We start from the raw sequence: 12883 nt of genomic DNA on the forward strand, positions 1-12883 counted from the left end.
AGAACATTCAGAAATCTCTTCCAATACATATTGCCTGTGAGCATCAGAGGTGAACCAGTTGCATACACAGCTCGAGCAAGACATTCATCAGCATTTCTGACTACGTTCCTCCATTGAGTCAAAAAACTTCTGATTCCAGGAGGACCATGAGCCGTTGCTATCGATAAGGTGTCTGATTCATCATTTTCACATCGAATAGAAGTAGAGGGACTTTTGTCAGAGGTTGCTTGTGAGCGCTGAGGGAACTTTATATACTTTGTTGCATTCTTCACATATGATTTGGCACAGTATTTGCAAATGTACACAACTTTTCCTTCTATATTAGCTGCAGTGAAATGTCTCCACACATCAGATAGTGCTTGTGGCATTTTCCAGTAAAGATTAGAAAAAGAAATGTAAAAAAACACAAATACAATTCCATGTACAGATAAATAGTTAAGCAGTTAGATTAAACAACTCCTTTGTAAGACAAATGTTTTAAAATGAAACATGAATGGAAACAGGTGAATTAACACTCCTCAGTTAGCAGGCTCAAGCAAGCTAACACCCACATGGGAGCAAAAACTAACTAGCAGAAATTGTTAACAAGTTAGAAATGATTTAAACACACTTTGCTGTAAGCTACTATTTACTAGTTAACAAAAAAGCATGTATGTCATATAAAATATATTCACCCCACCCAGTATTGTACTCAAAACGTACCAGAAAGCATGTAGTCCTTGGCTCAGACAGTGCAGTAGTGTGGGCTCAATAGCATCTCATTAGTGTGCAAGATCTTGTGAATCAGCTGTACATGTGCTGGAAGAGTGCACTGTGCATGCAGAGGGTTGCAATTCCATTGAATTGGGGATAGTTTAACCAAAATATGCCACAAGACCTAGAATTGCCTTATGTGTATCCTTCAAAAAATGTTCACTGCTATAAGCACATTTTTTGATGAATTTAAGCAAAATTCCCAGGCTTAACTTCCCATGGAAAATTTCCGGAAAATTTCTGGAAGTTTACCGGAAAGTTTCCGACCCTTTGCAACCCTAGCCAGGTCTATGGCTATTCATTCTTCATTATGGCCATTTGCCTAACGTGCAAAAAAAAATCTTAATCCTAAAGAATTTTACAATTAGCATTTCAACCCATGTTGGCCTTATTAGGAAATATAGGGCCTACATGTACAACCGGTCAACCTAGCTGGTGCATCTGAGAAAATGTCAGTAACTGTAAATAATGTTTTGTCAATATGTAGGCCTATAATAACTGGAAAGACTGTGCTTAAAGGTCTACTGTTTGATGCACTATTTTGATGAGCATTTCAAATAAGTTTCCAAGTTGATTGAAACCGGTACACAGGGCTTGCTACAATGTATCCTCAAATAGCTACATCTGTTACTGTAATCTGTAGAAATGATGCTTTTTAATAGATTTAATCATAATGTTTCAATGCAACATTGTTGACATTTTTTGGTTCAGGGGCGGGGATTAGGGCCGTGTCGTTCCATCATTTAAATTTGATTGGTTTAAAAATTATGTCAATCGAACATCTCAAACATAACATGCCCGCCCTCTTCTCCAGAACGAGGAGTTAGGGGAAATTAAGTTGTTTGACAACAACTAGCCAGTAGAAATACTGTTTAGATCACGGGAAAATAATTTTGCACGATAGTGATGAAGTTCGTAATTAGGTGTGGTGTATAGGTTTAGTATAAGTATTACACTTCCCACAGGATATTTTGTAAACATTTCGAAGTTACCTTCTGAGCTTGGTGAGTTAAAAAAGCTACTGTAGCATGCTAAACGAGCTAGCTAGCCAGCTGTGCGTTTGCTAATCGTTCGTTGTTTTTAACTAATAGCTACTGTTCGCTTGCTACTAAGATAGCTAGCAACTTTCTGGAAATCGTATTTGACTGTGTTCTTGTGGTTATTTAGTGTGTTGTCACAATTTGATTTAGCTAGCCAAGTTAGCGAGACAAGATTAACATTTGGCTGGCTAGCTAACTAGCTAGCTGTCAGTGTCCTATAGGTTCATGTACAATGTCAACAAACTGAGCTATCTAGCAAGCCAAAATAAAAGTAGCTAGCTAATCAATCATCAGTTCTAACTAATCGTCAACAAACTCATTGCCACGGTCTAACTGAAAGGTAGCATACAATAATAGCGATTTAATCAGCACGTTTGAGTGACACCCGGATATTACTTTGGAAAATCACCAATAACTCATATAATAGTTTACCATTTGGCTATGGGTGGGGATGGCCCAATACAGATACACACCTAGCTAACTTCCTAACATGTAGCTCCCAGGGACCCTGCATTAGATTTGACCCAGTTGATTGCTATGATCTGATCATTCTGTTTTCTATTGTCTGACCACAAATATTTTTATTTTATTTCACCTTTATTTAACCAGGTAGGTCAGTTGAGAACAAGTTCTCATTTACAATCGTGACCTGGCCAAGATAAAGCAAAGCAGTGCGACAAAAACAACACAGAGTTACATGCACATAAACAAACGTACAGTCAATAGAAAAATCAATATACAGTGTGTGCAAATGTAGAAGATTAGGGAGGTAAGGCAATAAATAGGCCATAGAGGTGAAATAATTACAATTTAGCATTAACGCTGGAGTGATCGATGTGCAGATGATGATGTGCAAGTAGAGATACAGGGGTGCAAAGGACCAAAAAGATAAATAACATGTGTAGCTGTCAATGTAGCCTACAGCTTAGGCTAATTATGGTGATATGCCATTGTCAGGACATGATTTGATTTGTTAGTTACCATCAGAGCCATATATTAATACACTACATGACCAAAAGTATGTGGACACCTGCTCATTGAACATCTCATTTCAAAATTCTGGGCATTAATATAGAGTTGGTCCCCCCCTTTGCTGCTATAACAGCCTTCACTCTCCTGGGAGAGTAGATGTTGGAACATTGCTGCGGGGAATTGCTTCCATTCAGCCACAAGTGCATTATTGAGGTCGGACACTGATGTTGGGTGATTAGGCCTGGCTCGCAGTCGGAGTTCCAATTCATCCCAAAGGTGTTTGATGGGGTTGAGGTCAGGGGTTGAGGTCAGGGCTCTGTGCAAGCCAGTCAAGATCTTCCACACCGATCTCAACAAACCATTTTCTGTATGGACCTCGCTTTGTGCATGGAGCCTTCCCCAAACTGTTGCCACAAAGTTGGAAGCACAGAATTGTTTAGAATGTATGCTGTGGCGTTAAGATTTCCCTTCACTGGAAATAAAGGGCCTAGCCCAAACCATAAACAGCCCCAGACCATTATTCCTCTTCCACCAAACTTTACAGTTGGCACTGCATTGGGGCAGGTAGCGATCTACTGGCATCTGCCAAACCCAGATTCGTCTGTCAAACTGCCCGATGGTGAAGCGTGATTCATCACTCTAGAGAACGTGTTTCCACTGCTTTAGAGTATTTGTATTTATTAAGGATCCCCATTAGCTGTTAATGTTGCTGGACCCCAGGAAGAGTAAGGCAGTCATTTACAATAAAAAATATTAGATGACATTTCATAACAATTTTCACAACACATTAAGTATGTTCCCTCAGGCCACTTCTCTACTATCACATATCTACAATACAAAATCCATGTGTACTTGTCTGTAGAGTGTGTGTCTTATCGTGTGTGTGTCTCTTCACAGTCCCCCCTGTTCCATAAGGTGTATATATATATATTTTTTTTTATCTGATTCTACTGCATCAGTTACAAAAATAAGTAGTCAAATGGTGGCGAGCTTTACACCACTCCAGCCACGCTTGGCATTGCACATGGTGATCTTAGGCTTGTGTGCAGCTGCTCAGCCATGGAAACCCATTTCACGAAGCTCCCGACAAACAGTTATTGTGCTGACGTTGCTTCCAGAGGCAGTTTGGAACTCGGTAATGAGTGTTGCAATCAAGGACAGATGATTTTTACTCGCTTCAGCACTCGGCGGTCCCGTTCTGTGAGCTTATGTGGCCTATCACTTCGCGGCTGAGCTGTTGTTGCTCCAAGATGTTTCTACTTCACAATAACAGCACTTACAGTGGACCGGGGAAGCTCTAGCAGGGCATACATTTGAAGAACTGAAATAGCCGAATCCACTAATTTGAAGGGGTGTCCACATACTTTTTTGTGTGTATGTATGTACAGTTGAAGTCAGAAGTTTACATACACCTTAGCCAAATACATTTAAACTCTGTTTTTCACAATTCCTGACATTTAATCCTAGTAAAAATTCACTGTCTTAGGTCAGTTAGGAGCACCACTTTATTTTAAGAATGTGAAATGTCAGAATAATAGTAGAGGGAATGATTTATTTTAGCTTTTATTTCTTTCATCACATTCCCAGTGGGTCAGAAGTTTACACACTCAATTAGTATTTGATAGCATTCCCTTTAAATTGTTTAACTTGGGTCAAACATTTCGGGTAACCTTCCACAAGCTTCCCACAATAAGCTGGGTGAATTTTGGCCCATTCCTCCTGACAGAGCTGATGTAACGGAGTCAGGTTTGTAGGCTTCCTTGCTCGCACACACTTTTTCAGTTTTGCCCACAATTTTTCTATAGGATTGAGGTCAGGGCTTTGTGATGGCCACTCCAATACCTTGACTTTGTTGTCCTTAAGCCATTTTGCCACAACTTTGGAAGTATGTTTGGGGTCATTGTCCATTTGGAAGACCCATTTGCGACCAAGCTTGAACTTCCTGACTGATGTCTTGAGACGTTGCTACAATATATCCACATCATTTTCCACCTCATGATGCCATCTATTTTGTGAAGTGCACCAGTCCCTCCTGCATCAAAGCACCCCCACAACATGATGCTGCCATCCCTGTGCTTCACGGTTGGGATGATGTTCTTCGGCTTGCAAGCCTACCCCTTTTTCCACCAAACAAACGATGGTCATTATGGCCAAACAGTTCTATTTTTGTTTCATCAGACCAGAGGACATTTCTCCAAAAAGTACGATCTTTGTCCCAATGTGGGGTTGCAAACCGTAGTCTGGCTTTTTTATGGCAGTTTTGGAGCAGTGGCTTCTTCCTTGCTGAGCGGCCTTTCAGGTTATGTTAATATAGGACTCGTTTTACTGTGGATATTGATTCTTTTGTACCTGTTTCCTCCAGCATCTTCACAAGGTCCTTTGCTGTTGTTCTGGGATTGATTTGCACTTTTTCACCAAAGTACTTTAATTTCTAGGAGACAGAACGCGTCTCCTTGAGCGGTATGACAGCTGCTTGGTACCATGGTGTTTATACTTGCGTACTATTGTTTGTACATATGAACGTGGTACCTTCAGGCATTTGGAAATTGCTCCCAATGAAGAACCAGACTTGTGGAGGTCTACAATTATTATTTTTTTGAGGTCATGGCTGATTTCTTTTGATTTTCCCATAATGTCAAGCAAAGAGGCACCGAGTTTGAAGGTGGGCCTTGAAATACATCCACAGGTACACCTCCAATTGACTGAAATTATGTCAATTAGCCTCTCAGAAGCTTCTAAAGCCAAGACATTGTTTTCCTGGAATGATCCAATCTGTTTAAAGGCACAGTCAACTTAGTGTATGTAGACTTCTGACCCACTGGAATTGTGATACAGTGAAATAATATGTCTGTAAACAATTGCTGGAAAAATGACTTGTCATGCACAAAGTAGTTGTCCTCACCGACTTGCCAAAACTATAGTTTGTTAACAGGAAATTTGTGGAGTGGTTGATAAACGAGTTTTAATGACTCCAACCTATGTGTATGTAAACTTCCGACTTCAACTGTATGTGTGGCTCTGGTTACCATAGTGTACTGTAATGTGCATTTTTCAGTGACGGCATAGGCCCTGATCTCAGTCAGACCATGTGTGCTGCAATTTGTTTACGTAATAGCTCATCATTCGTCTCCAATACATTTTATCCAAAGGGAAAGCGGCGCATTTTTTCCCGTTCTACATCCAGACTCAACTCATCACCTTCTCATCATGCCTTTCCCCTTCGGGAAGTCTCAGAAGAGCCCAGCAGAGATTGTGAAGAGTCTGAAGGAGAACGTGGCTTACTTGGAAAAGCTGGATGCGGCAGAAAGCAAAAAATGTGAAAAGGTCAGGTGGTACTTGTGGACTGCTGTTTTGAGAGCACACTAGAAATTGTCTGTTAGCATTTGTTAGTAAAAGTCGGTCTCTAACGTTTGAGCATCAAGACAGCAGCATCATATAGAAATGGCGTGAGAGTCATTGGATGCGTCTGAAATGGCACCCTAATCCCTATATAGTGCATTACTTTTGACCAGAGCCATATATGGGTTTTGGTTAATAGTGCTCTATATTATAGGGAATAAGGTGCCATTTCAGATGAAGCCCCTGATTTAACTAAGTGTTGTTCCCTCATATCTTCTTGTCACCAGGTTGCAGAAGAGGTGTCTAAGAACCTGTCATCGCTGAAAGAGGTGCTGTGTGGTACAGGAGACAAGGAGCCTCAAACGGAGGCAGTTGCCCAACTGGCCCAGGAGCTCTACAACACCAACCTCCTCATTGCTCTCATTGCAAACCTGCAAAGGATTGATTTTGAGGTGGGGGAATGTTCTACCCATTAGTTTTGTGTGGGGGGGAAATATATTCAGGATACAACGGTAGTCCATAGTGGATGTATGAATGAATACAGAAGAGGGAGGAGCATAAAGCACTGGGGAGTGACAGTGTTCTGTGGGCCTCTCATTCCTTTATCTCAGTATTTTTGAACATGCGCATACAGTATCACCCTCCTATTCTTAAGTGAGTGTAATGTTTATCATCATCGTCCACCAGGGAAAGAAGGATGTGGTCCAGCTGTTCAGCAACATTGTACGGCGTCAGATTGGCACCCGTACGCCCACGGTTGAGTATATCTCCTCACACCCACAGATCCTCTTCATGCTGCTGAAAGGGTGAGTCTCAAAGCTGCCCATCTGCCATCTGTTAGATCAGTAGACATGCAAGACATAGCGAGAGGCATGGATTTATTTATTTTAGTTAGGTTTGTCCCCATTTTAATTGACTTTTTAGGCATTTAATTCCCCTCTTTGTTCATTTACACATAGGGCTGCTGCGGTGACCGTATTACCGCGGACCGGCAGTCATGAGTCATGACCACAGTAATCTCCTTTTATGCTCTCTGGACATGCGTTGGTAGTACCCAACTCGCTAACGACCATCAGGTCACTAATGGCCTGGTACTCAGGGCTCTATTGTCCCTCTAACCACTCTGATATTAATAGAAGTGCAATCGAAAATGACATCAAAACAGTATCATGCTTTGAAAACTCACCTCACTGTGATCGATCAATTTGAGGAAAGAAGTTCAACAACAGGTTGGAACTGAGTGGAACACATTGGTCGTTGTGGATGTTTTTTCAAAGCTGAACACAACAAAATGGACAGCGCTTTCTAAGGTGATGATTCATTCAAAACGCCAATATTGTTAGAGCTTACGCATAGGCCTATATAAGAGCCCAAGCTAAAAAATAAATAACTGAATGAAAATGATTGTGCCATTATATGTATATTACGCACAGCATAAAATATAAAGATTTAAGATTTCTTTGGTACATAATTGGTCTAGCCTATACTAAAAAATTTAACAAATACTAGTAATCGCCTTTGAGTGTGCACTGTATAATGCATACAGGATGGACTGGTTAACGTATGTTACGCTCCAAACTTTCGATCAATGAGTTTGGGAGAGAACGTATAGGCCTAGGCAATGCTATTGGTTCATTGATTGTGGAGAGCGGCTTACAGAGTTAGCCTACAATTTATAGTGAATTCAATTTTGAATAGCCTTGTAATAGGGCATTAAATAAATAAAACAATTTAGGCTGACATTACTTTTAGCTACAGAATATCTCACCACTTTGCGTTTCCTCTTTCTCCTCCATTCCTTTCTCAAGTACGCTGAGAGGGAGGCTATCAACAGTTGAATTAAATATGTTCAGTTGTGAACCTATTACTATCGATGTTCCTTAACAGATTTCACTTAGTTTCCCAAATGAAGCACGGGTTAGTTGCAGGAACAAGGTTGGAGAGCCCATGGGATACAGAGTTTCACCTGTCGTGCAGCAAGAGCCTGCATGCTCCTCAAACAGTGGATGAAGCGTGTTCTTATAAGCCCAGACATTTCTATATGCAATCCTGTGAAAGCAGAGTTTTGATGGTTGCCACTAAAAAGAGGATCCCAGCTGCAAAGATATGTATTTCTCAGCTGCTCATATTAAGCACATGCCCCGCTCTAAAACCGGAGTAGACTACCCGGCATGATTTTAATCAGTGCACGCTTTTTTTTGTGAGTTTCTCAAATCATCAATAGGCTATTGTTGCATCATGCAGGCCATATTTGTTTTGATTTTTAAGACATTCTATCTTTCATAGCTAAAGTTGCCAAATAACTCTAAATCTAGTCTATAGGACTTTTTTTCTTCAAATTATCACTTTTATGCTCAACATAGCCTCTTCATATGTGCACTCTGGAATGGGAAAAATATCCTTTCTATTTTATTAATTTAAGTAAATTATATTCTTCTTAATATAAAATAACGGCACTTATTAGCATATTGTGTCTGCTAAATGAACTAGCCTATGGAATGGATAACATACAGTTGGCATACATACAGCAGCCAGATAACATACAGTTGGCCAACTCATTCTGTTCTTCTGAAATACACTTTCTTCATATCATAATGTTTCTTTATTTATTTTAGGCAGGTTTAATGCATTTGTGATGGTGTATATAAAATGGATTTATTATACTTTAAAAAAATGTTGATGTTCCAAAGGCTTGTGTGCGTGGAGGCCTGGAGATGCTTAACATGTTTGTTAATTAACGGTCAATTGCCGTGAGACCAGCAGTCAATTTCATGACCGCCATCTGACAAAATGTCATGACCGCCACATCCCTATTAACAGACCCACGTGCATACAATCTCAGCAGATCCTAAATGAATAATCACCAACGAAACACACCCATGTAGTAGTGTTGAGCACTACTGACATGAATCCCACCTTTGCAGGTACGAGAGTGCGGAAGTGGCTCTGAACTGTGGGATGATGCTAAGGGAGTGCCTGCGTCATGAGCCCCTGGCGCGCAGCGTTCTTTTCTCTGAGGACTTCTACTGCTTCTTTCGCTATGTAGAGCTGTCCACCTTCGACATCGCCTCAGATGCTTTCGCTTCATTCAAGGTACACTGCTGCTTTTCTCACTTCTTTATGGCCTATGTGCTTACTGTAACTAAGCCTTGTCCGAGCCAGAAAGGCTCCTGCCCTATGTCCAACCTCCTGTATCGTGAGGCAGCTTGATGCACAATTACATCCCCTGGACAGGACGTTATCACTAGTGTCCTTAGTATGATCTGTTATTTCTTTATCTAATATCCTGTTCTTTTCTCTCAAATGTGTTGCTAGGATCTTCTCACGAGACATAAGATTATGTGTGCAGATTTTCTGGAGACCAATTATGACAGGGTGTTTACAGAATATGAGAAGCTCCTGCATTCCGAGAATTATGTCACCAAACGGCAGTCCCTGAAGGTACTCTATATCACGTTTGATGCTGCATGGTATCACTTTGTCATAAAACCCAACATTTTAAAGTTTTGACCTCTCACGTGACTCAATTATTACTATCTTCTGTAACTGAAATATCTTACTAACTTATCCTAAAAGCAATGATGACCCTCCTTTTTATATTACTAACCAAACTGTTGTAGCTCCTGGGAGAGCTTCTTCTGGACAGACATAACTTCACTGTGATGACCAAGTACATCAGTCGTGCAGAGAACTTGAAGATGATGATGAACATGCTGCGAGACAACAGCCGCAACATCCAGTTTGAGGCCTTCCATGTCTTCAAGGTGTGTAGAAATCTTTAATTAAGGGATCGGCCAAGGCTGAGGGTACAGATTCTGGCCTCATTCTCTGCTTGTCCTACTTTCCACCGTTTTGGGTTACTTGACCTAAAATACATGTTATTCACATTTTCATCCCCTAATCTATCGTTCTCAGTCTTTATAGAGGATGCAGAAATATGAATGCTGCCTTTAAAAGTTAGTTATAACTTCATACTGTTGTATTATTCTAAATAAATGATTCCATTAACATATACTAAGGTATACATTTACCAGTTAACCAACTAGAATAGATGTCAGGCTATGGCACTCACTCACGCTGTAGCACTATTCAATTCAAAGACTGTCCACTCTGGTCCTAGGTGTTTGTGGCCAACCCCAACAAGACTCAGCCTGTGCTGGACATCCTGCTGAAGAACCAGGCCAAGCTGGTGGAATTCCTGAGCCACTTCCAGACGGATCGCTCTGAGGACGAGCAGTTCTGTGACGAGAAGAACTACCTGATCAAGCAGATCCGCGACCTGAAGAGGCCCCCGCCACCAGAGGAGGCGTGAGGGGACAGGCAAGGGGGACGCCAGTTCAGAGGGAGAGAGTGAGAATGATGGTGAGAGCGAGCGAGGGAGTCATGCTTGACTAGAATCTATTACTCTTCCCTTCTCTTAACTTCAAACATAGGAAAATATATATTGTACAAACTCCCTCCTCGTCCCTTTTTAAGTTTCTAATGCTCATGTGGGAGCGGAGGTCATTTTTAAGGCACACACAACAAGAGTGACCCAAGAACAGTTATTTAAACCATAGAGCTATTTCAGCCAATTCGTATGAATCAATGCATTTTGTCAGATGATGTTATATTGGACGCCATTATTCTCTTAAGCACAGTAGCACACCTGAGCAATTTCCTGGGAAATTAGGATACGTGGTCAACATAAAACGGAATAAACTCTCTGTCAACAGGCAAAGTCTCACCAAACTTTACAGGAAATGTCAAATAAATTTGCACGCTTTTAAAAGGCGATGTCCTATTTGATATTTTAGGACCTAGAATTTTTAAATCAAGATATTCTTTTGCTGGCGTTATTCTATAATAGTTAACATTTTATTTTGTAACTAACACCACACTTAACAAATTCCATAATATCTTGGTTTATTGCTTTATTTAAGAGCTCTTTTAATATGTGGATGACCTTAGTGGTATTATTCTTTGCTTGGGATAGACACTTGGGGCGAAGTAGGTCATTGTAATCTTTAGTTGATAACTACGTAATTATCTTCAGTCCAGCTCCTAACAGCACACAAAGTGACAATGGAAAGCTCAAAGATGCGAGTCCTCTGCATCAGTTGTCCTAATAGAATCCATCAGAGATGGCAGTAAAAAAAAATCTGAAACATGAATCGATGAGATTTGTGAGGTAGGAGCCAGGCTAGTAGACTAAAATAGACTGTCAGATAACGCTGCAGGGTGACCATAGGCAGCCAACCATTCTTTGCTCTGATTGATCCCAATGTTGGCACTCTCTTTTTCCCCCGCCCGGACGCTCGCTAGTTTTCATATGCAGTTAGGAACTGGTGTGAGATAGGAAGATGTTTTTTCTTTCAGAAATGATCACTTAATAATATTGCTTTGCAGACAACTGATAAGATGTATCCTCCCAATAATATTACTAACACATAATATCTTATCGGACAAGAATAATGCAACACAAAAGTAACACTGTAATGTTGCAGTGCAGCAGAACCTGCCCGAGCTCTGATACTCCTAAGATGCTAGTAAGCGTGGGCTTCCATGAGCTGTATGCTGTATTTCAGGCCTCACTCTCATGCAGTTAGACGCACTGGTCAGGAAGCCATTGCAGAGGCCTGTGATTGGACCCTTTCCCCCCCCCAATTTTCACCTAAAATGACATACCCAAATATAACCGCCTGTAGCGCAGGACCTGAAGCAAGGATATGCATATTCTTGATACCATTTGAAAGGAAACACTTTGAAGTTTGTGGAAATGTGAAATTAATGTAGGAGAATAACACGTTTAGATCTGGTAGAAGATAATACAAAGAAAAAAAACATGCGTTTTTGTTCCATCTTTGAAATGCAAGAGAAAGGCCATAATGTACTATTCCAGGTTAGGCACCATTTAGATTGTGGCCACTAGATGGCAGCTGTGTATGTGAAAAGTTTTAGACTGATTCAATGAACCATTGCATTTCTGTTCAAAATGTTGTAGCAAGACTGCCCAAATGTGCCTAATTGGTTTATTAATACATTTTCAAGTTCATAACTGTGCACTCTCCTCAAACAATAGCATGGTATTCATTCAAGAATGTTAACTTTCTGCCCATATCAGATATGTCTACTGTATGTCCTGGGAAATGTTCTTGTTACTTACCTCATGCTAATCACATTAGCCTACGTTAGCTCAACCGTCCCGTGGGGGGGGGACACTGATCCCGTAGAGGTTAAACACATTAAATGTTCCACATAATAACCTGCATTGTCAAACTTGAATGAGCCAATTGGGATGATTTATGTTGAATCCAAAGCACCTAATTGGCCACATTCTCTTAATGGGGGTTCGCCGCTATCAATAATTACTTTGTATATTGTCCAGATGAACAAAAAAAAGAGTATCTTGAAATGACAGCATTTTTGCCTTACCTGGTGTCACTTAAATTGCATAATAACAGATTACAAAAATATATGGTGTCTGTTTTGCACAACTCTAGTATATACCTCATGGGGTTTTGAGTTCATACGGGCTGTGTTCTCTACTTTCCTTGACAAGATATTTGATTTGATATTTTGGATAAACAGCATTGGTTTGTATTATGCATGCTAAATAAATCAATGTTTTTGTTTGAACTTAAGCAGGGAGTGGCACCTGGTTTTCTCTTAGGGGAAAGACTTCAACTAAATGTATTTGTTGGGTGCCTCATGTCAATTCATAATGAATTACAGGATTGGCCCCACAAAAGTATGAATGTTGCCTTACTTTCAGAATTTTTATTTGATTGTTAAGACCA

General features: G+C 40.5%; 1 protein-coding gene across 1 annotated transcript; it reads left to right on the forward strand.

Annotated features, from left to right (window-relative positions):
• The first annotated feature begins 1552 nt into the window (after window positions 1–1552).
• Window positions 1553–11843, forward strand: LOC120058175 (calcium-binding protein 39-like). The gene is made up of 8 exons (XM_039006650.1): window positions 1553–1757; window positions 5915–6089; window positions 6392–6556; window positions 6792–6910; window positions 9029–9197; window positions 9420–9545; window positions 9725–9868; window positions 10225–11843. Exons 2-8 carry the CDS (start codon window positions 5973–5975, stop codon window positions 10414–10416), a joined length of 1032 nt encoding a protein of 343 aa, XP_038862578.1. The 5' UTR covers window positions 1553–1757; window positions 5915–5972; the 3' UTR covers window positions 10417–11843.
• Window positions 11844–12883: the final 1040 nt, after the last annotated feature.

Source organism: Salvelinus namaycush, chromosome 13 (assembly GCF_016432855.1).
Source record: "Salvelinus namaycush isolate Seneca chromosome 13, SaNama_1.0, whole genome shotgun sequence".
Taxonomy (NCBI): domain Eukaryota; kingdom Metazoa; phylum Chordata; class Actinopteri; order Salmoniformes; family Salmonidae; genus Salvelinus; species Salvelinus namaycush.

Excerpts from the sequence above, each read along its gene's own strand:
- LOC120058175 (XM_039006650.1), top strand. The coding sequence starts at position 5,973 with ATGCCTTTCCCCTTCGGGAAGTCTCAGAAGAGCCCAGCAGAGATTGTG. Across the intron at positions 6,557-6,791 it reads TGCAAAGGATTGATTTTGAG|GGAAAGAAGGATGTGGTCCA; the intron begins GTGGGGGAATGT and ends ATCGTCCACCAG. Across the intron at positions 6,911-9,028 it reads CTCTTCATGCTGCTGAAAGG|GTACGAGAGTGCGGAAGTGG; the intron begins GTGAGTCTCAAA and ends CCACCTTTGCAG.